This window comes from Phyllostomus hastatus, unplaced genomic scaffold, assembly GCF_019186645.2.
Source record: "Phyllostomus hastatus isolate PE091 unplaced genomic scaffold, TTU_PhHast_1.1 phas_scaffold_317, whole genome shotgun sequence".
Taxonomy (NCBI): Eukaryota; Metazoa; Chordata; class Mammalia; order Chiroptera; family Phyllostomidae; genus Phyllostomus; species Phyllostomus hastatus.
In genome coordinates, this window is record NW_025334023.1 from 4,012,543 (window position 1) to 4,036,132 (window position 23,590).

At 55.1% G+C, this 23,590-nt stretch overlaps 2 protein-coding genes across 3 annotated transcripts in view; one reads left to right on the plus strand and one right to left on the minus strand.

Moving 5' to 3' along the window:
- Positions 1-776: 776 nt before the first annotated feature.
- On the plus strand, positions 777-9,979 carry SERPINH1 (serpin family H member 1). 2 transcript variants are annotated; one of them, XM_045818016.1, is made up of 5 exons: positions 777-939; positions 4,423-5,093; positions 6,081-6,179; positions 6,287-6,519; positions 8,992-9,979. In XM_045818016.1, the coding sequence occupies exons 2-5, from the start codon at positions 4,466-4,468 to the stop codon at positions 9,292-9,294; spliced, it is 1,263 nt and encodes a 420-aa protein (XP_045673972.1). In that variant the 5' UTR covers positions 777-939; positions 4,423-4,465; the 3' UTR covers positions 9,295-9,979. The 2 variants fall into 2 exon arrangements, with proteins under 2 accessions (XP_045673972.1, XP_045673973.1); XM_045818017.1 differs by lacking the exon at positions 777-939 and adding an exon at positions 2,028-2,052.
- Positions 9,980-13,912: 3,933 nt separating this feature from the next.
- Positions 13,913-23,590, minus strand: part of MAP6 (microtubule associated protein 6) — a 73,992-nt gene continuing 64,314 nt past the window's right edge. The window contains exon 4 of the mRNA XM_045818338.1: positions 13,913-15,156. Coding sequence (XP_045674294.1) covers positions 14,031-15,156 — 1,126 coding nt within the window. The 3' untranslated portion in view covers positions 13,913-14,030. The remainder of the gene's footprint in view (positions 15,157-23,590) is intronic.

Below are 23,590 nucleotides of genomic sequence, written 5' to 3' on the forward strand. Positions count from 1 at the left end.
AGACAGATAGACCTGGAAGAAAGCAAGGAAGAACTCAGCACATTTCACAGCCAGAACTGAGGCCCAGAAAAGGAAAGCAACTTGCTTAGGGTCACACAGCACACTAGTGGACAGCCAGGATTTTCCTTCCTGTGAACCCCGCCAGATCACTGATGCTCCCCTGTATCTGTGCCTCTATCACTCCAAGACTTTCCGGGGTGAGATTCAGGTACTGGGTCTGGTTCGGGTCTCTCTCCCCTTCACGGTGGTAACTGAAGTTACCACGGGGCTCAGGATAAACTGCAGATGGAGAGGAGAGGGGCCCCGACGAGGAGAGGCCGTATAGAGGGACCCAATAAAGTCAGCTCGAAAGCAGGCGTGAGGGTGTGGGGCAGTGGATCCACTCCGGGCACGGTCCCAGCAGGGGATGGATGGGATGTTGGAAGGAATGTGCGGCCGCGGGTAAACTGGCTGGTGCAGGGAGCCTGGGGGTAGGAGGGGCGCTTCTGGGGGAGCCGGACCCTGTAGCCCTGTGTTCCCTCCAGCTCAGCAGTCAGAACTCCCCCCATCCCGACCTCCAGGACACAAAGATCCGGAGTTTCCGCTGAGTCGGGGGACGCCCGCTCTCGGCACATCCTGCGGGTCCGGGCGCCGGCTCCACAGCAGGGCTCCCCCGCGCCCATCCGACGACGGGGGCAGTAGGACCCAGGGGCTGGGAGACTGCCCGCCGAGGGCGGGGGCCGGGGCGGTTTTGGGGGAGGTCTTTGGCTTTTTTTTTTTTTTTTCCGGAGCCTGGGCGCCCGCCGGAAGCTTTTCTAACTTTCCAGAAGTTTCTCGGGACGGGCGGGAGGAGGGGACGCCATATATAGAGCTGGGGCTAGGTCGAGCGGCGGGGAGTGGAATCCGTCCGCGGCTCCTGCGCGCAGGTCCTCCTTCCCGGCGCCAGCGCAGCCGGCCCAGGTGAGGGGCGGGGGCGCTCGAGGGACAGAGCGGGGCGGGCGGCCCCCAGGAGGCCAACCCGGAGAGCCCGCAGACCGGAGCGCCCGGCGCTTTGGGGGCAGCTGAGGGGTTCGGATCGAGAGCCCGGGGCCAGGGGGCAGTGGTTGGGCGATCGTGAGGGTTTAGGGCAGAGACCAGAGCCGGTTGGGGAGTGCGGCACTGGGAGGATCCCGAAAGAGTGCAGGGTTCCACAAAGTTTGGGGCAGGGGTGTGACAGCCGAGAGGACACAGTGGGGTTGGGGCCGGGGTGCTGAGACGGGACCCTAGCAGGGACAAGGAATGGGGGAGAGGGGTGAGTCCGGGTCGGCCGCGCATGTCGGGTGTGGAGGGGGAGCTGACTGCAAGGCTTTGAGTTCTGCCCACTGCCTCCTGGTTCATGGAGCAACTGCAGGGTTAAGGCTACTTCTAGAGGCTGGGAGGCTGGGAATGCCCCCAACGTAGGACATTCCTGGGACGGCTGAAGTGGACGAAGAAGAATGAAAGAGCTTACTGCGTGGCCAGAAGGCCTGGCCCCTCCTCTTCCCGGGTTTCCGGCTGGTCCCTCTGGGCTGCAGGGCCCGGGTGGAGACCGGGGAAAATTATGGGGCTTTGGTTCCCTGGAAGTGTCTGGGCCGGACCACACCCTCCGGTCCTCAGTTTGTTCATCCGCCCTTTCCCCCTCCCCCTTCCTGAGGCCTCCCCATCTCCTCCTTTTGTCTCTGGTCACCAGGATTCCCAGCAAAAAATTTTCTTACTGTGTAACAAGACACCACATTCGGCCTTCAGAAGGGATTCTGGGGGCTTCTGGGAGGAAGGAGCCCTGTGCTAGAAGGCCTCACCCCTCCGTTTCTCCCACTCTGCGGTGAGGTGGACCATCTCCAAGGTCCCCCTCGATCTGAGACTCGTTAGGCCTTCCTTCGTGCCAGGGCAGGGCAGGGCTCTGTAGGCTGTAGATGGGGTCCCTTTTGGGGGCTGAGCCCTCCAGGCCCTTCCTCACCAACACCCCAGCTCTGCCCTACCCCGCCCTCCTCACTCCTCTGTTTTCTTTCAGAATGAAAAAGGCAGGCATTGACCTCCCCATGAGGCAGTTTCAAGGTACTTTAGACCCCTACAAGTGTTTGAGACCCTTTCTTGTGGCCCCTCTGGCAACTGCTTCCCTTCCCTCTTTCTTACAAAACCCCCGAATCCAGTCTCAACTCAGTCTCTGCCTCGCTGTGGGCATCTGATGGTGTATTTTTCTTTGTGGGCCTGTAAATAGACTGACTTTGGCCTAAGGGCTGGGATTGCTCCATGACAACACGGGCTGGGCTGTGGGAGGTTTGCTTGCCTGCAGAGACGTGCCTTCCTCCGCTCCTGATGCAGGGTTAGCAGGCAGCCCTTCTCCGCGGCCATGTATCTCCCTGCAGAAGCCCGTATGTACACTGAAGGCTAAGGCAAGGAGGTGCCTTGGCAACCCTTGGACCTGAACCCAAGCCTCCTGCTTCCCAGGTGGGAAGCCCCCCTCTGGCAGTTGGAGATAATTCAGTTTCCAGCCTGCCACGTCACTGGAGCAGGAGCAGGAGCAGGAGCGCAGCTGTGTGGCTGCCTGAGGAATCCCAAACTAGTCATTTGGAGCTTTCTTGAAAAGCCCCTCCCAGCCCTTTGAGGTCCTGCTGGCTGGGGTGGGGGCTGTGAAGATGGTGTCTGCCACGTTGGCAGGGCTGTGTGCTGGGCTCCTTGACTGTCTCCCAAGGGCAAGCTAGTGGCCTCTTTAGGGGTCTGAACTCTGGCATCAGCTGTCCAAATGAGAGGTAGCCTTTGAAGAAGGTGACCGTGTGCCTATTGTCCTCATTCCACTCTCGAGTGTCCTTGTTTGTACAATAATTATATGGTCAGCGCCTTGGAGGCTCCAGGCCTGGTGGGGAAGGAGCGAGGGCCTGGAAGAGGGTAGCCAGGCCCTAAGCCGTCTCATCCCCACGCTGTACTTTAGGGTGGGACCTCCGAAATCCCTAGTCTAGGTTATAGATCTCTCTTTTGCCTTCACCCAGGCAGTTGTGGACCTCAGAGGCTTTCCCTCTCTCCCCATGTACCCTTTGCTTCTCTTCACCCCACACCTCTAAAGAGGGGCAGCCTAGGGTTGAGGGATGCCGCCTGGGCTCACAGGGCGGCTGCAGCAGTAGAGTCTCCCCACAAACCCAGTGCTCCTGCAGTCAGGCCCAAGTCCTGAGGGTCTTCCACCAGGGTTCTGAATTTTCCGTCTTCCTTGAGGACCAAAGGATAGCATCTGCCAGATCAGTGGGTCCCGGCCTCCACGAGGTTTCCTTTCCAACCCTTTGCCCTGTCCTGCTGCATAAAGTAGAGGCAGATAATGACCTGAAGGAGGGGGAGTGTGGAGGTGTCCTGTGTGGAAGGACTGTTGTGTTTGGAAGACCCAGAGAGAGGAGTGAGGCTTCTAGGGGCCTCTGGTTTGGAAGGGGGACCTGAAGGCATCCCTGAGGCCACAAAGCAGATGGCCTATGGCAGCAGCTGTCCCTAGCTTCTGGGACACCAAACACACATCTGGCCTGCCTGTGGTGAGGGGGAGGGGTGTCACTGCTCCATTGAGCTGAAACTTACCCCCACCCCCATTATCCTTCCTCTCAGGAAACCTATTTCCCCACCCAACCCAGCTCTTATCCTGGGGATTTCCCATCACTCCAGGGGCTGGGAGCAGATGGGTGGCAGTTACAACTTGGACAGTGGAGACAGGCTCAGAGGGGTGGGTATGCACACACGTGAGCCTGCACACACTCTGAAAGGTCACCTTTGGGGCAGCAGAGTGGAGTATCTGGCCTCTCCCATTTAATGAATGAACCAACCAGAGAATCATTGATGTCCAGGGCAGAATGAAAGGCGTGGGGTAGGAATGGGCCTCTGGCTCCAGCCCACATGGTGTCCTTTGCCCGGGCACCCTGGCTTATGTAGACCCTTGGTCCACCTGCCACATTTTTCCCCCACCGGAAAAGGGCCCCAGTGTGGTATAAGTTGAAAACCTTTATACAAACTGAGGACCCCGGGGCTGGCCAAGTGGCCCTGATTTCTGTTCCTTTGGGAACAGCTGAGACCTTTTGTGTGCTGGGCACTGGGGGTGTAGAGGGAAGCCAGGCTGGCCAGGCTTTTTAACCTCCTGGAGGTCACAGACTAGCTAGGATGGAAATAGTACATAAAAACATGCCAGTCTAAGCGTTCTAAGTGCAGGGCAAGAAGCCACTTGGGTGAATGTGGTGCCTTCTTAGGAAACCTGCTTTGGATGAGGGGTCAAAGCAGGACTCTGCGAGATGGGCAGAATGAGGGCCCCCTAGTCTGGCAACCGTGAGTTAGGTCTGGGCTCCCCAGAACTCTGTGCTGTCTTGGTCCCATCTCCAGGGAACTTAGTGGCAGCCGGAAAGCAGGGGCTGGTGGTTGGGAAGAGATGCCTAGGGTTTCAGGGCCATGCTCTCTCTGCAGCCCTCACAGGTCCTCCGTGGTGCACACAATCCACCTCCCAGCCATGCGCTCCCTCCTGCTCGCCAACACCTTCTGCCTCCTGGCCATGGCTGTGGCCCTGGCCGCCGAGGTGAAGAAACCCGAGGCTGCAGCTGCCCCTGGCACTGCTGAGAAGCTGAGCCCCAAGGCAGCCACACTGGCTGAGCGCAGTGCCGGCCTGGCTTTCAGCCTCTACCAGGCCATGGCCAAGGACCAGGCGGTGGAGAACATCCTGTTGTCGCCCCTGGTGGTGGCCTCGTCGCTGGGGCTCGTGTCGCTGGGCGGCAAGGCAACCACTGCCTCTCAGGCCAAGGCAGTGCTGAGTGCAGAGCAGCTGCGTGACGAGGAGGTGCACACAGGCCTGGGTGAGCTGCTGCGCTCGCTCAGCAACAGCACCGCACGCAATGTCACCTGGAAGCTGGGCAGCCGCCTGTATGGGCCCAGCTCGGTGAGCTTTGCTGAGGACTTCGTGCGCAGCAGCAAGCAGCACTACAACTGCGAACACTCCAAGATTAATTTCCGTGACAAGCGCAGCGCCCTGCAGTCCATCAACGAGTGGGCCTCGCAGACCACCGACGGCAAGCTGCCCGAAGTCACCAAGGAGGTGGAGCGCACGGATGGCGCGCTGCTGGTCAACGCCATGTTCTTCAAGCGTGAGTCTGGCGGGGGGCGGGGTGGAATGGGGCAGGGCTTCCGGTTTCCATCACCTCCCTGCTTGTCATTGAACCTTCATAGCAACCATGGAGGCAAGCCATGGAGGGTTATTGCACCCTTCACATACAAGACACTAGGTTCAGAGAGGTGCAGCACTGTGTCTGAAGGAGTGGGACAGGGATTCAAGCCCAGCAGAGGGACTCCAGAGGATGTGCTCCCACTCTGTTTCGTCACAAAAAGTGCTGTCGCTTGTCTTGGGATTAATAAAATTCAGTAATCACTTCTGTCTCAGTAGTGAGCTGGAGAAAAGCCCCACACCTGTGATCATGCCTAATCCTCAAAACAATCCTGGGGACAGGTGGTGTTACCTCCATCGCACAGGTGAGAAACTGAGGCTCAGCTAGGATTTAGGCCCAGGTGCATCTATATTGAACTGAAGATTTGATTTGGGGTTAATGCACATTTTGGTTCACCTGTGTGGATACCGCTGTTCCTTTCACAGTGTGCTGTGAGGATGAGGTAACCCCTCTTTCACAAATAAGGGGACCAAGGTGGGAGGGGTGGCAGGTCTCATAGCCTGTCAGTGGTGGAGTATGGATTTGAATACAGATCAGGTTGTGAGTTGGAGCAGGCCTCAGGCCACTTCACGTGCATGGTTTTTTGGGTCACGTTTCTGGACACAGAGATAGGTCTTGCAGACGAGACTTAAGGGTAGTTTGCCGGCCACCCTGCCCAGGGCACAGGCAGAGGGTGGACATGGCAGTGGCTGAGCGGAGTGTCCTCCTGAGGAATTCCCCGCCATGTGGAAACAGCCCAGCCCTAACTGGAGAGCCAGGAAACATGTACCCTGGGCTGGATGCTTAGGGGGAGGTGGGCTGCAGCTGAGGCCGGAGGGCTGGTTGGGGAGGGCTGTGTCCCAAGGGAAGGGCTGTGTCCCAAGGGAAGGGGCACCTCTTTCTGACCTTGTATCCTGCTTCCTGCTATAGCACACTGGGATGAGAGGTTCCACCACAAGATGGTGGACAACCGAGGCTTCATGGTGACCCGCTCCTACACCGTGGGTGTCACGATGATGCATCGGACAGGTAGGTTGCCTTGCCCAGCGGGCGGCCAGGTGGGGGTCCAAGGGTACTTGGGGCCTGGCCCACAGCTGCCCACAGTGTGCTCAGTGCCCTCTCTGCTCTTTTCTCAGGCCTCTACAACTACTATGACGACGAGAAAGAGAAGCTGCAGATCGTGGAGATGCCCCTGGCCCACAAGCTCTCCAGCCTCATCATCATCATGCCGCACCACGTGGAGCCCCTTGAGCGCCTTGAGAAGATGCTGACCAAAGAGCAGCTGAAGACCTGGATGGGCAAGATGCAGAAGAGGGCTGTTGCCATCTCCCTGCCCAAGGGTGTAGTGGAGGTGACCCATGACCTGCAGGTAAGGGGTGGCCCAACTCAGGGGTCCCTGGGCTTGTAGAAAGGGGGTACCTGGGGCACCCATTCACCAGCTCAGGAAGTCTGTCCTGAGCTGCCCTGGGTGTCCAGACAGTGCGGCCCTGCTGTGGGCGTAGCTGGTGACGGAGGCACAGGCCCTGCCTTTGGGAGGATGCTGATAACATCAGTACCTAAATATAACTGAACACTTGCTGTATGCCAGGCACTCTTCTCGCACTTCATATGTCTTAAATTCTCAATTCTAAAAACAGCTTTCTTAGGTTATCAACCTTATTTGACAGATGAGGAGACTGAGGTTCAGAAAGCTTAAATAACTTACCCAAAGTCACCCAACTGATGACTCAGGCATCTGGCTCGAGGCCATGCCCTTAATCCTTTGCCACCTCTGAGAGTGCAGTGCCCGCAGTTGTGCGGGGGGACTCATGGAGCTGGCAGACTGCCCCCTACACAGTAGAAGACTAAGTATGGCTTTCAGCGTGGCCACTCGGGGTGGCTGGAAACTTCACCTACCTGCTCAACATGCTTTGTCCCTCCTGGCCAGTGGCCTGAGAGAAGCAGTGACTTGCCAAGGTCACCCTGGCTGGTCGGTGGTGGAGCTGCAGTCAGTCCTCAAGGCGAAAACTCAGGGTAGCCTTTGTGTCAGTAGGGAGAGAGATTTTTTACCCGCTCCAAAGGGAAGACTTCCATCTTGTTCCTGCCGGGTGCCAGGCATGGTTTCTTGGCAGGCCTCTCACCCCCGGGGCTGACTCAGACTTGCTACTGAGAAAGAGTGGCGAGAGCGAGCTGGAGTTGACGTGAGGCTTAGGCTCCGCATCAGAGACTAGTGCAGCCTTAATGGTCCGTAGAGAGCGCTGAGGTGTCTGGTGAGGAGCTGTCACTGTCTCTCTCCTGTCCTGTCCCTGCTCTTCCCCAGCCCCTTCCTTTGCAGTGGCTGTTACCTGCTACCCTTCTTCCTTCCTCCTGTGTCTTCCTGGAACCCTGGGTGTGGACGCCACTCACCAGTCCACAGAATGGATTGAGTTGAGAAATTCAAAGTGGATGACTTGCACAAGGTCTTGGGACTGGAATAGCTGGGCCTCAGACACCTGCCCCAGGGCCTGCTTGGCCACACTGGGGAGGCGGACTGCCCTGCAGGAGCCTGGGCCCTGGAGGCTGCTGTGCACTCCACCCACAGTCCTTTACTGTAGCCTCAGTTCCTTACTGAGAACCAGGGAGAGCCCTGGACACAGACCCTGCCTGGAGTGAGGTCTGAGCCAGGAAGGAGAAACAGAGGGAGGCCAGGGGGATTGAGGCCCCAAAAGGCATGGCTCCAGTCTTGTGGGCTAGCGAAGGCTTCCCAGGTGGTATGGTATCTGAAGAGTCCTTTGGGAGAAGAGGGTGGCCACCAAGACGCCTTCAAGGGTGCTGGCTGTTGAGTGAGGCTGTTGAATGGAGAATGGGGTGGGCTGAGGCTGGGGTGTCAGCGCAGTTCATAGGTGAAAGAGCTTGTGCTTGGCTTCCGGGAGCTGTGCAGAGCCAGGGACAGGGTGTGTCTGTGTATGTGTGTTTGTGGGTGTGCATTTTAGCTTTCGACTGAAAATGTATAAAATGTTTTTCTGTTGTTGTTTAAAATTTATTGATTGATTGATTGATTGATTGATTTTTAGAAGGGAAGGGAGGGAGAAAGAGAGAGAGAGAAACATCAATGTGCGGTTGCTGGGGGCCGTGGCCTGCAACCCAGGCATGTGCCCTGACTGGGAATCGAACCTGCAACACTTTGGTTCACAGCCTGTGCTCAATCCACTGAGCTACACCAGCCAGGCCTTAAAATGTATAAAATGTTTTAAAAATAGATTCATGTGCCACCTGGCTTCATCTGTCCATGAGCAGTGAGGATGCATCTCTACACCCATTCCTCCCTCATCCCAGTATTTTGAAGTAGATCCCACACATCATTTCACTTTGGAAAGGTCTTAAACCCCAGCGTGCTGTGGTCATAATGTCCTTAGAGCAGCCGTCCCCAAACTTCAGTGTGCTGAGAATTACCTGAAGAGTGTGAAGACTGTGTGTGGAAAGGCTCTGGGTCTGCCCACAGAGTACTGCTTCCGGGGCCCCGAGCTGGGGTCAGAGAAAGTGCGTTTCATTTATACGAGCTCCTGGGTGGTGCTGATGCTGGCTGCTCAAGAATGACCCTTACTTGGAGAGGCACTGGTCAAGATTGCTTGGCAGGGTTGGGGCTACATTTTGCCTCCCCCTCCCTCCAGTCTCAGTTTCCTCATTGAAGTGGAGGTGACAAGTACTTAGAAGGGTTGTCATGAGAGGTGACGTGCCCACGCAGTGTCTGGCACACGGAAGGTGGCCAGGGAGTGGTGACCTCAGCTCTGAGGAACAGACTGTAGGAGGTGGTGGGTGGGGGGGTGAAGGTTTGGAAGCTTTGCCCACAGCGGCCTCACCTGGCACCCCCCTGGTCCCACAGAAACACCTGGCTGGCCTGGGTCTGACTGAGGCCATCGACAAGAACAAGGCCGATCTGTCACGCATGTCAGGCAAGAAGGACCTGTACCTGGCCAGTGTGTTCCACGCCACTGCCTTCGAGTGGGACACGGAGGGCAACCCCTTCGACCAGGACATCTATGGGCGTGAGGAGCTGCGCAGCCCCAAGCTTTTCTACGCTGACCACCCTTTCATCTTCCTGGTTCGAGACTCCCAGACTGGCTCCCTGCTGTTCATTGGGCGCCTGGTCCGGCCCAAGGGCGACAAGATGCGAGATGAGTTGTAGGGCCCTGGGGCAGGCGTGGGATGGCAGGAGGCAGCTGCAGGCTCCTGAGACACATGGGTGCTATGGGGGTGGGGTGAGCTGAGGTACCGACCTTGGGTGTTCCATGGGGTGGGCGGGTGGGGGAACAGCAGGCTTCCTGTGTGTCGGAGCGGATCTTCCAGCCGGGGTTCGCCCTGCTTGGACACGGGCTCCCAGATCCCATGGCACTGCGCCCAGCCCCACGTCCTGTGGGGCCTGGGCAGTATCGCCATGCCCCACCCTCCCGTTCCCTCAATCAGTGTTCATATTTATAGCCAAGTGCTTTCTCCCATGAGACGGAATTGAGCTGGGGTTTAGGTAAGCCCTCACGGAATGTGGGCCCTCTTTCTTGACACTACCACCACCTCAGCCCCCACCCCAGCTCTGTTCCAATCTCCTCCCAACTCCACTCCACTGTAAAACGAGGTGCTGCTGCCCCTGGGGTAGCTACCCCCCACAGAATTCCTGGCTCCAGTTGGGGGGATCAGGAAATACTTGGTGGGGTGCTCCTGGGCAGACTCTGGTCAAACATCATGGAGATGAACTTTTTCTTTCTTTTAATAGATTTCCAAAGATGGGGAGGGATGGGATAAAATGAGCCTTTGTTGCTGTCAAACCAAAAACTTGTTTGTACAATTATTTTTTTTCAATAAAACTTTTCCAGTGAGATTTTGTTGGAGCATGAAGATGGTTGGGTCAAAGATGCCCAGGTCATTCTTCCTGGGGGACAAGGGTCCTCCTCTAAGCCAGGTTGCTACTAACAGCACACATCAGGCTGTGAAATGCTGGCAGCTGACCACAGATGACGCTGTGTGGCAGGCCTGCTAGGTGCTCGCTCAGGAGGTTGCTTCTCAGCCCTGGCTGCCCTGGAGAGATGGCTGCAGAGTCAGAGTGATGGCACGGGGCCTGGAGCCCAGGGCATCCCATTTCTGTGGTACAAGGTCCCAGGCTTCAGCCCCGCACCTTCCCCTCCAAGCTGACCTCATCCACACCCAGGCCAGTGGGTACCAGCTCGGGTTGCCTGACTGGGCAGTGCTTTGGAAGGAAGGAGCTTGTGGGATCCTTGCTCTATTTGTGTTTATAGCAGACGAGAGACCTGACACCGCCCTCACTTTGGTTCCTTCTCAAGGTCCTCAGGGCTCCTGACTCTGCTGCTCAGGGAGGGAGAGGGCGAGTGGGGTGTATGGGGTAGAAGACCCATGGCAGAGGAGGCAAAGGAGCAGAGGAAACTGGGTTTGAGCCCTATCTCTGCTGCTTGCTGGGTATGTGACCTTGGCCAGGTCACTTCTAGGCACCTCTCTGTCCTCCCTCTCAACTCTGCCCTGGGGGTTGGCCCCAGGAGGGAGCCCCTGCCTGCTGGGCAACCCAGTCGGAGTCAGAGATGTGAATGGGGCTGCAGAAACAGCAGCTGACTAATCCCATTACTACTACAATGGAATTTTAACACAATTGTTTAACACAGTGAGGCCTTCCCTGAGTACCCAGTATAAAAAGCTGCTCCCCATTTTACTTTCTACTGTTTTCTCATTTTACTGACTCCTCGGTGCTTTGAAATTACCCACCTATTTACACGTTCACCTTCCCCATTACTGTGAGAATAGGGTCGGTGTCTTCAGCATACGCATAAGGCACTAAACACTTGAATAAGTGAAAAAGCTGTGCTAGAAGGTCCCTGGGGCTGTGGGAGCCCAGAGGTGGAAGCCACGACTGCCATAGGGAAAATAAGGCAGGTTCCCAGGAGGTGACATGTGGGCCATCTGGAAGGGTGAATAGGCATTTCTTGATCAGAATAATTTTAATAATAGCAGCTGGTACTGCCTTTGTGTTTTGCTGCTGTCTGCCAAACACTGTGTCAGCTATTTGATATGTATATTGTCCCAGCCTCCTAAAAACTTGGCTACGTGGAGGTTATCCCCATTTTACAGGTGAGATAACCGAGGCTGAGAGGTTAAGTGACCTGCCTGAGGCCCTGGGAATTGCTCTGTCAGCTGGGCAATTGTTTTTCATGCCATGGGATGGGCAGGAGAGGAGCTGGCCAGATACTAATAATGAAGGTGCACAACCTTCTCACAGTTTGTATTTGCCATCTGGCTTTCCCCCCACCGTAGCCCGGTTAGGTGGGAAGTCATCCCTATCCTGCAGGTGCAGCTCAGATGGGCAGACTGGACTAGAACCAAGGACCCCTGGACCCAAAGTCCAGCCTGCAACAGCTCCCTCTCCAGGTGAAAGTGGGCAGAGAAGCCAGGCCTGGATGCTCAGATAACACAAATCGGGGCCTGAGGCCACTGGCCTCCAACGGGCACAGAAGAGAATGGTGAGAGGTCTGTGTGCATTGCATCCACTGCACAAGGATGGGTGATGTTGCTGGTGTGGAGGGTGGCAGGGCGGGGGCGGAGGTGGGTAGGTTAGGCTCGGGCTGTTTGGCGGAGAAGGGTTAGGCTTACGTCGGATCTGCCGCGCCATCTCAGGGTAGCTGTTGGAGAGGACCCTCTGAGAATAGCAGTGGAGTCTAGACCTTTTCCTGGGATCAGGGGCTTCAAGTCCGGCCTCCAGGTGGCGCCAGCCTCTTCCAGGACCACTGGGAGGAGGGCGTGGTCCGCATCGGCGGGCCTCAAGGCTTCGATCACCCACCCGAGACTCAGCATGTCCATTCCACGTCCAATCCTGTGTCCCGAGCCCCCGCGGGGGCCGGGCTGCACCAGAGAGAGGCTCGGAGCCCAGGCCCGGGAGAGCACAGCGCAAGGTCCGGGCAGGGGGTGAGCTGGCTGGCGTGGCGCTGCGCGAGTGCGCAGCGGGCAGCAGGGTGGGAGCCGGGGCTGCAGGGCTGCAGGAATCCGAGCAAAGGGACGGGTGCTGGGCCCCTGTGTGGAGTCTACGTATCTTCGGGATCCGAGTCTCGGGTTGGGGCTCAGGCGCTGAACCATCTGGATTTGGCCCCGGACCCAGAACGCGGATCAACCCTTGCTGAGACCCCACAACGCCCCGCCCCTTCCGCACCCGCTTTGTGCCTCCTCACCCTTCCCAGGCCGGCCAGGGAAGGGAGAGGTGGGGGAGGGATGGAGATGATGGATGCTGGGAGGGGCTGGGACAAACCAGGGGCCCTGAATGAAGTCTGCTTCTTGAAGGGTGAGGAAAATCTAGTTCATTTCCTGCCTTTCCCAAGGTCTTGGCCATCAAGGACCAGAGGCCTTGGCCATCACCTCCCTCACTGGCCCTTCTTTCTGTGCAATAGAGAGCTGGGCAAGATGCTGGTGTGGTGGCTGCCTGCAGGATCTCCTGTAATCAGCAGGACCAGGACCCTTTGACAGATGAGGGAGTGCTGCCGGCCGCACAGGCCCCTGGTTCCTCCGGACAGTTTAGAGCCAGCCCTCCTCAGCTTCCTTTTTGCCTTCTTTTCCTACCTCTGAAGTGTCCTGAGCTTTGAGCTGGGCCCCCTTGCCTTTCCACTCTGACACCGTCTGGGAGAGCTCAATGTGTGCGCTCCCCAACATGGGGCTTCAGGGACCACCGCCTTCCACACACACACAGAGGCAGCTTTTTTCAGAGGTGCACACGTGGTAGGCAGTGGCCTCCAGGACATATCCCTGGATGTCACACATCTCAGAGATGGTGTGGGTCGTGGGGCCAGGTGTGTGGGTCGGGGGAGAGCTGAAAGGAGGGAGGTGTCCCATATACAACACTTCTTTAGGCTCAGTGTGGCTCCCAGGCCCCTAAAACACTGATACTTTCTTGGGTCAATGCCTTTGGTTTTAATGAGGTGACTCTTGGTGGGCTCCTGGATAGCTTCGGGATGGGGGCTGGTCACCAGACAGATGAAGCCATGAGTAGAAGCTTAGAACTTTGAGCCCCACCCCCATCCTCTGGGAAGAGGGTGTGAATGACTGATCATTCCTCCATGATGAAGTCTCTAAAAATATCCCAAAATTAGTGGGGGTCAGTGAGCTTCTGGGTTGCTGGAGCTACTGGGAGGTGTCACGCCTGGAGAGGGCATGGGAGCTCTATGCCCCTTCCTCTGGGTGTTCATCTGTGTCCTTTATCCTTTTATGATAAACCAGGAGATGTGTTTCCAACTTCCGTGAGCCATTCTGGCAAACTATTGGGACAAGTAGGGGGTGTGGGAACTCCAATTTAGCCAGTTCGAAGTACAAGTGACATACAATCCGGGACCTGAAGTTTGCATCTGAAGTGGAGGGGACAGTCTTATGGGACTCCCTTACCCTGCAGCAGCTGACACTCTCTCCAGGGAGATAGTTGAGTTAAATTGTGAGTCATCTGGCTCCTGTCGGATAACTGCTTGATGTGTGTGTGGGCAGCCTCCACACTCCTGGTGTCAGAAGTGGAGTATAGGAGTATGAGAGTGAAGGAGAAACACAGGTGTGTCCTGCCCTCCATCTCCTAGCATCCCACACCCTCTCCCATCATGCTGACAGCTTGAAGGAGCTGGGAATTGCTCAGGCTCCTCTTGCCCGGAGGGACGATGCAGAGTCCTGCGTGCCCACTTTCAAATGTGCATGGCACACATACACACACACGCGCATACACACACACACTCTCAAACGGAGCCAGAGAGAGACACTGCTGAGCCAGAGAGACCAGCTTTATTAGATTTCTGCAAGACTATACAATAGTGTTTCATGCAGATTAAATGTGAGTCTTCGCTGCCCTGGGGAGGGATAACTTTCACTGTCAGCTCCTTCCTTGGTGCCCAGGGGTGAGTGTCAAGGGGAACTCTCGATATATTCTGCATGGGGGACAGTAGGGATCATGACTGGGGGTGGGGGTGAGACAGTGGGCAGCTGTGGACCCCTGGGACCTTGAGTCTTCAGAGATTCAGGGACCGCAGGACCTTGGTCCTTGGCTGGTGGTGGCACTAGAGGATCTTGATCTTTCAGAGGCACCGAGATTATAGGGACTGGATTCTTCACAGGCTCGGGGACCACAGGACCTTGGTTCTTTGGAGGCTCGGGGACCACGGGGCCCAGATCCTTGATTTGTTCTGGGACCATAGGACCTTGATTATTTACAGGTGCTGCAACTGCAGAATCGTGACCCTTCAGAAGCTCTGGGGCCACTAAACCTTGGTTCTTTATAGGCTCAGAGAGCGTAGGATCTTCGTTCTTTACAGGGGCTCTGCCCACGGCGCTCTGACCCTTCAGATGTTCTGGGGCCGCAGGACCTTGGTCCTTGACAGGTGCTGGAACTACAGGACCTTGACCCTTCGGAGTCTCTGGTACCATGGAACCTTGATCCTTAACTCTTGCTGGAACCACAGGACTTTGATTCTTTAGAGGCACTGGGTACAAGGAACCTTGGTTTTTGACTGGTGCTGAGATCACAGAACCTTCATTTTTCAAAGGCCCAGGGGCCACACGATCTTGATCCTTAACTGGTATATGGACCATGGGACCTAGATCCTTCAGAGGCCCTGGGACCATGGGACCTAGATCCATCAGAGACCCGGGGACCACAGGAGTCTGATCCTTCAGAGACCCGGGGGCCACAGCAGCCTGATCCTTCAGAGACCCGGGGGCCACAGCAGCCTGATCCTTCAGAGGCCCGGGGGCCACAGCAGCCTGATCCTTCAGGGGCCCGGGGGCCACAGGAGCCTGATCCTTCAGAGGCCCGGGGGCCACAGGAGCCTGATCCTTCAGAGGCCCGGGGGCCACAGGAGCCTGATCCTTCAGAGGCTCTGGAACAGTAGGGCCTTGATCCTTTGGAGGCTCTTGGATCACAGGACCTTGATCTTTCAGTGGCCCTGAGCCCACGGCACCTTGATCCTTGTCCGGCTCTGTGGCTACAGGACCTCGATTCCTATGTGAATCACTGGAGGGATCGACCTTGCTCCTGCAGAGGAGAGAGAGGCAGTCACTGTGAGGGCAGAGCTCAGGCCAGGGGTAGGGCAGAGTACAGAATGCCTGTGCGGCCTTGGCAGGGCAGCTCCTGTTGGAGAGCCAGGAGGAGAACCTGATTTCCATGTACAGAATGTGGGGTGGGGTGAGGTGAGGAGCAGGCTCGGGAATCAGTGCTTCAGTGTGCTTGCCAATTGATTATAACCTGCACGTGACATAGTGGGGGGCACCCAGGTGGAAAGGACGGTGCTGGAATGGGACTCAGACTCCTCCACTGGACAACCCAGCAGCCTGACCACCCTCACTGCACCCAGGCTGCTCTTTCTCCAGGATAGCCAGGCCCATCCTGGGAGCTTCTCTAGCTGTCTGCTCAGATGACCCTATAGGCCAGAGGGCTCTTTCCTTGTCCTCTTGGCCTTCCACTCCCTGACCCCTCATTAAGGGCTGGCTGTGGGGAGGGGCCCATGGCATGCCAAGGAAGTGAGCAGTGGGGATGTCCCTCTTCCCCCCACCCCTTGGAAACAAAAAAGAATTTTTATCACTGACATTGTTCTCAACAGCCAGCATTTGGCGGTAATAGTAAGCAGGCCAGCTTTTAATTGGTTTTACTATTGCTTTTAAATTCTCTATGAACAATGTACCCCATTGTTGCCCCTGCTGCTGCCATTGCTCCACCTTTGCTAGACGAGGGGCTGGGACTCCCCATTTGGGCCTGGATGAGGCCCTGCAGCTCCCTCCCTACTTCTGGCTCCCTCTGCTCTGCCTGAGCCCTCACCCACACTTCCTCCAGGGTGCTAGGGCTGATGCCCAGCACCAGAATCCTCGCAGGCTGCTTGGTCAGCCTCACTGTAGACATGGCCTCATCCCTTGGCCCACCCACGTGGCGGAGAACAAGTGACATCCCTGACACCGCGGACAAACACTGCCATGCTCAGACCATGCCAGTCTGGTTTAGAATGCACACTCCTTCCTTGCAGGCCAGGCTGAAACTCACCACTCAGGAGTGGCCACTCGGCCAGTGTCACATGCCCTTGCGCACCTAGAGCACACATCCCACTTTCCAAATCGCTTCTTTCCATAGCTCACTTTGGCAGCCTTGTGGAGCACGCAGGGAGGGTTTTATCCCCTTACTTGTCAGAGGAAAAAACTGCGGCCGAGAGGGCAAGTGATGTGGAAAGTGAGAGGACCAGCACGACCCCCAGTCTGGGCCCTTCCCCTCCTGGAGCCTGGTTTCTTTCCCCTGTAGTGCCTGGCACCTAGTAGGTGCTCAGTGCAGAGAAGTGATGATTACCCTTTACACTTTGAGGCCAGTCGAGTCTTTAAGCTTAACACCACTTCAGCATTTTAACAGTTCTTACTGGCTTTTAGGACTATTTCTTACCTGCTCACTAAAGCCATTCCAGTGAGACTCCTACTTGGTAATGCATTCTTAGCTCATTACAGTTTCAGCTCCCTGAGCCTCGAGTCTGTCATCTGTTTCATTGGGTATGATATTTACTAAAAAATTTATGACAGTTAGAGATCATGTACTTAGAGCACCTGTACCGTGGTGTTCCTATATAATATTATAATTACTCTTCTATTTACTTAGAAGTAAAATGACATGTATTCGGAGTTCTTAAATTCTGACATGTCATCCTGATTCAGAAGCTCTTCACTGTGTGTAGCGTCTGAGGTGCCAGAGGGAGGCCATCCCTCAGCAGAGGACATGGGAGTCCAGGCAGCCTGTCCGTCTAGTCCCTCTCCAGGTCTCTGAGCTTCACCGTGGACGGAGAGAAGCCAGCGCGGCTCCCTGGCTCAGCACCACACAGCGCAGTGGCTCCGGCCAGACGGACACAGCTGGCGGCCACCAGTAAGACCTTAGTGTTTGTGGAGTGAGCCAAGCAAGCCACCCAAAGCATGCAGAACCCAAGGAGGGCACGCAAATACTGCTGATGCTCGACGGTTGGCCAGAGAAGGAAAGTAGAAACCTCCTTCAGAAGAGAATCAAGCAGGAAATTGATTAGATGGATCCTGTAATGAATGACCTGATAGGGTCATCCTTTAGGGGTCATGAAGCTGCGATAGGAGACAAGAAAAGGTGACCAGGGCTTAATTTGATTTTCGGGCCTTGGATTGCAAAACCGATTCCATTGGCAGGATGTGGACTCAGAGTCCCCTGTGGCCACGGTCACTGAAAGAGGGCTGGCCCTCTTCCCTCACAATGTGAGTCCCCAGGTTCACTTCCCTGAACACAGGCAGGTGCTCGGTCACGCCCCGTGTCTGACGAGCACTCTTAGCCAGTGGAAAACGGAGCCCAAACTTGCATGGATATATAACCTTTGCTCTGTTTAGTGAACGTGTTTCTGTAGGGAGTGTCTGTAGTTGTGGCAAGGCTTAGCATTAGTATTAGCAATGATAAATCAAATCTACAATATTGTCTTTTTTTGGTATTATGTTTAGAAAAAGATCAGTGTAGATTTAGTTTGAAAGCATTTGCAATATTAAAATAATTTGGCATATTAGAATATGTAACAGATTTGCTTTGTGATTCCAATATAAAATATGCAGTAATTAATTTAGACTTGTGATTTTAAGTTGAAAGATATAATTTTATAAATCTTGTAAGCAATGATGGAACTTTTATGACAATCTAATAGCTTTCATATTTTTAAGCTTAGCTTATTTTAATTATTTATACTTTAAATTATTCAGGGGAATTAAATTAAGTTATAAAATCCCCCTTAAAAGAGATTGTTAAAATGTACTAGATTTTTAAGTGTTAATTTTATCAATTAAGCATTCATTTTTAAACCCACAGCAGCCTCGGTTGGTTTTCCTCTGAATAAAACCTCCCTCTAGGGCGATACAAAACTGTCCTTGGTGCTGACTGGCCGTCCTTGTTTCCCCGGAGCCCTGTCAGTCTCCCACTGTGGAATCCCCGCAAGGTTGGCGGAAGCAGCACTTGCAGTGCCCTCTGTGTGAAGCAGACAAAGCTGTGGCCTCGGAGGGAGGCTGGGAGCGTGGCTGGTGAGTAGAGGCGGGCTGGAGTCACCCCACGCAGCCCACAGGCCAGCTGTCTTTGGACACAGCCCCTTGTTCAACCAAATCTAGTGCCCTGAGCCAGGTCACTAGACCTGGTCAAACCTTCTGAAGGCAGCATGCGACACAGACCCCTTCTCCTCCCAGCCTGTGTCCCCTCTTGGGAACTAAAATGAACAACCTGCTGGGTTTCTCTCAGCCTCTGTGCTGCTTATTGCCTGCAAGGTCTTGGGCAGTTACTCATGCATAGTAGACCTCGGTTTCAGATGATCCTTTTTTAGGCAGGGATCTGAGAGCATAATCCTTGATGTCTGTGGAGTACTTGGACGCATCACACGCATAAGCCCAGCACTATAGTAACTGTAGGAGCAGTTTACTAAGTGCTCACACACTGGACCCTCCCAGCAGCCCTGGAGGAAGGTGGGGTGGCGGGTGGCCAGCCCTGCAGCCTCACCCTCCTCGCACTGTGCTCTGACCGCCCCATGCTGATCTATACACGCCTGTGTTTTTCTTTCTTTGGGTCTGCTACCTGGACTGGCCTTTCACCCACTTTTCCCTGTCTGTCCTTGAGGGCTCCACTGAGATCCCACCTCCTCGGCAGCCCCTCCTGGATGCGGCTCTCCACGTTAGTTTTGTCCGTATCTCCCTTGCAGCGGCATCATTTTACAGTCTGTCCCCACATTCAGAGGGTACCCCATTACACGTCAGGTCTCCCCCACTAGATCATGAGCTCCTTGAAGGCAGGGGCCATCCTCCTGGCCTGCAGCCCCAGTGTCTAGCACAGGGCCTAGAACAAAGAAGGTCAAATGGAAGGATTAACAAATTATTGTCGCTGGAACCTGGCTCATCATCTACCCCGCGGCCCCAGCCAGAAACCCAGAGTCATCCTGGAGGCTTTCCTTTCCCTCAGAACCTTCACCCAGCCCACCAAGAACTGTCTGTCCCAGCTCCTAACATGTATCTCCCATTCCTTTTCCTCCCTCCCTTTTGCTCACCGGCTGTGCCATCATCTCCATGGGCCGCTGTGACAGCCTCCTGACTGGTATCCCCTGCTCCTAATTCTACTTAATTTTGTTATACAGAAATCATAGTGATCTTTCAAAAAGGCATATCTCTTCTGTGCTGGCAACTCCCCAGTGGCCTCTCCTTGCACTCAGCATTGAGAGCAGAGCCTGTTACACAGCCCTACCCAGCCAGCCAGCCTGCCCCCACCCCCTTCCCAGCTCCTGCGCCCCAACCTCCCAGGACTTCGTTCTGTTGCTCAGTCTGCACTGCTCTTTCCATTTACACCTTAGCACATGCTGTTGTCTCCTCCTGGAATATTCTCTCGCACCTTCTTCCACCGATCAGTGCCTACTCATCCACCATTCAGCTCACCAGAGCACTTTCCCAGGGAAGCCTTCCCTGGCCCGCAGATGCCACCAGATCCCCTGCTACAGGCTCTCCGAGTCCCTGGCCCTTTCTCTCACACTCTTACCACAGCAAATGACTGCATTCTTTGGATTGATGTTTCCCCTGCTGGACTGAAGCACTCAGCGGGCAGGAACATGTCACACTTGCACAGCATGGTATTCTCTGTACCTAAAACAGTGCCTGGCCCAGGGCAGGCCCTGACTAAATACACACTTACTGACCAAATGAATAAATGAGAGCTTTTTCTGTGCCAGGATCTGTCCTATTTGTAAAATGCAGTGTTTCATGGTTATATGAGACATCCTGAGTTTTAAGAACTTGGTTTTCTGCCCTTCTTCCCATTTCCATGGAAATAAACAATGCCTCCTGGGTACACGCACACTGACCTTGGACCCGTGCTTTATCAGAGCCTGGAAGCAGATTATCAAGCCCTGCCCCAGATTATCTGCTGGAAGGGCTTCCTTTCCTCCCACTGGTTCCTGCCCTTGCATGACAATTCTAATCTGCCAAGAATTTTTTTCTCCCCAGCCTGAGTCCTGATGGAGCATCAAAGCAGCCCAGGGCTGGGGCTATGCTCCTTGTATAGGGCCGTGTTCAGAAATCAGGACCCTATGGACCCTATCCTTGAATCCCTGCCTCTTCAGTTTGAAAAAGCCCTGAGGAAGAAAGAAACTCATACTTTCTGAGCAATAACCACATGCCAGACTTGATGCTGGGTGTTTTAACACAGATCATTTCTTATCACGCAAAGGGCAGCCTGCTGGAGGAGGAAGTGTACCCTGGGCTCGAGAGCAGAACAGCTGGCTGTGACTTCTGACCCAGCTCCTTCACAGCCATCAGAGGTCAGCACGGGCGTGCCAGGCTCCAGGCCTCAGTCTCCTTAATCTATAGCCTGGAGAGCACAGGGCCCACCTTCCAGGGGGGAGTCATTTACCTGAATTCTCATGGCATGACCCCTGGAACACGGGTGATGTTCAGTAAATGTTAGTTCCTAAGAGGGACTCAGTGATCGGGTCCAACCGTGTTACTCTACAGACTGGAAACCAGGCCAGGAGGCCAGCGCCTCACTCAGGGGGCTGAGCCAGGGCCCAGGCCGACTGCCCCTTAGGGGCTCTGGCGGGGTGGGGGACAGAATATGAGTAATTTCATGGTTTTGTCCTCCTGTCTACCTCTGAGGATCCTGTACAGGCGCCCACAATTCCCAGACGCAACCCAAGCTCCCAACACACTCCACAAGGTGGAGTGCCAAGGAAACAATCTTTGAAAGACTCATTATAAAGAATCTGCAGGAGACAAGCCTCCTCAAAACAAGAGCTCTCGCTCCCACTTCACTCCTCCACAGGACTCTGTGGTAGCCTGTTTCAGCAATTACCCTGGTGTTCAGTGACACCTGCGCTCTCCCGCAGGCACCGGCTGGGTTTGCTCGTCTTTGCATCTCCGGTAACCAGTGTCTGGCTCGCAGCAGAGCCTGGCAGACCTTTATGGGAGTAACGAGTGGCTGGTGTGTAGCTTTTTCTCTTTATTCTATTTTTGTTTTCTCTTTTATCCATTCACTGACAAAATCTGTGCCAGGCCCAGAGTGAACGACACAGGGGCCTGGACATGAGGGGCGCCCCATGTGGAGCAGGCGGACAGACCTGTGAGCACTCACCGGGGGCACCGAAGCCACCGGAGCGCCGGCCCCGCCGTCAGTCCTGGCCCTAAGCCCTCGCCAGCCTGTGCCTCTTAAAACAGAGGCCCCAAAGGGACAAAGACATCGCTCTACTGCAGAAGTGCCCTCTCTCTGCTCTATGAAAGCACGCTTCACAGAGAAAGTCAAAGGCACCCAGGGCTGGAAGGACAGACCTGAGGGTCATCGGTCTCCTGAGCTTCTGCTGCAGTCTCCCTGCCAGCTCTCACTAGTCCCTTCCCACATTGCCCCAGGGCGGGTGCACACTAGTGAGGCAGCCCACCTCTTGGTGGACCAGTGGTCAGAAACCCGTATTTCTGTCAGCTCTACCCCTTCCCATGCCTGCCTGATCCCGGTTTGTGCTCCAGGGCCCCCCTTCCAGAGAACTCCCTGCGCCTACCCCAGGACAGCCTTTCCTGGGTTTGGAGCCATTTGAAGGGGGCAGCGATGGGTCCTTATTCCTGGCTCCTCTGGCTATGCATGGCCGCAGCAGCTCAGACATTTGGTTTTCGGAGCCCTCGCTGCCCTCCGCACAGCACATCTCGGCCGGCTCCCCATCCCTTGGAAAATGTGACCCCAGAACACAAAATAATATTGCAGGTGTTGTTTCTCAGCGGTACACACCGTCTCTGCCCTGGAGTCCATACCTCCCACGAGGTAGCCCTTGGCTGCTTTAGCTTTCCCTCAGGCACATCAGCGAGGCTGCCAATGCCACTCTCTCTTCTGCCTAGTGACCCCCTCCTCAGCGACTGAAGCTTCAGTTCCAGGGTCACTTCCTCAGTGAAATCACTCCACCCTCCACCTCCAGGGTCAGTCCTCCTACTCCTGTGTTCCCTCAGCGTGTCCCCATCCCCCACCCCCACAGCAGCCCCCTCAGAGGAGTGGCCAACTAGGGCTCTTTGAGGGCAGAGACCACATCTGCTCTATCTCCTCTCGATGCCTTTCCCTCCTTCCCTCACTTTTCTCCCCTCCTCCCTTCCACAAACAATAAGTGTGTACTATGTGCCAGGCTATTGAATAGAGTGAAGACAGAGGGAGCTCTGGCACGAGGCTGGCACACACTGAGAGCCTTTCATCCTCACCAAGAAGTTGAAGAAGGAACTTGCATAAGACCAAATTCTACAAACACATTTACACAACGCACAGAAAAAGATTTCCCATTTTTAACTGCTTTAGCACCTGTTTCGTCCTCCCAAACTGCGACATCTCTGTGGTTTTCTAAGAGGACTTTATGTACACTTTGTGTTCTCACAGCAGCCCTGCCAGCCAGGCAGACAGGGGTCACCCCACCCCGACTTACGGGTGGACACGAGGCTTAGCAAGGGCAAATAAGTCACCTAAGGTCACCTAGTGAGTTTGTGGCCATGTCAAGACCCTAACTGAGGATGACAGACTTGCAGTCAAGTCCTTTCCTTTCTATAACAACACCCCTCATGATACAGAGATTTCAACTATATACACTGATGTTGTGACCTCAGCTACAGAGGCTCCAAATTTGTCTGCAGATGTCTGAACTGGGGTTTTACCTGGGACAGGGGACTGGAGCCACTGACCTCTGCAGGTTCCCAGTTCTGAGCTCCCAGCTGCATCTCCTGAGAGAGTTGCCCCTCTGGGGCCCAGGCCCTCAACAACCGATCCTCCTTTACCTCTGCCCTGCTACCCTGCTACCCAAGGATCCCCCTCCAAGGTTTACCTCCTGCTGTCCAGCAGACCCTGGCAAAGGGGCTAGTTCCAGAAAGGAGCAGCACCCTGGATTGAGAGTGCCCATCCACGCCTGTAAGCCCTTCCTGTGCGGCTGCCACTCGGTCTTCCAGCCTGGGGCCTCAGGGAGGGTCCACCAGGTGTGGCTCATCAGCACAGGGAGGGCAGCTAGGACCACAGCTGGGAAAATACTGCCACCACAGGCTTAATTCTGGGCAGAGGCTGGTGGGGGTTGGGAGGTAGTAACAGTGCTGATACAACTCAGTATCTGTGACCTTCATGTGACTCATTTTTCGTAGACAACAAGAGCACATAAAGTCATCAAAGGCTTGGGGTAAGGAAGGAACAGGACTGCTATTTTGGAATGATGCACATCTTTACAATAGGGATCCCACGGATGGTCCCAAGTACTGGACCGAGCATGGGTGTTAGTCACATGAGCTTGACTGCCAATCCTGCCTCACCACTTAGAAGTCGTGTGACTTTGTTGTTTAAGTACTGGGTCTTGATTTCTACATCTGTAAATAGGGATCGTACCTACAAGCTCTCTAGTCCTATTGTGAAAACAAGTGTGTAAAGGCCAAATCAATGTTTGTTCTCTCCCACTAGACTGTGTCAACCTTCA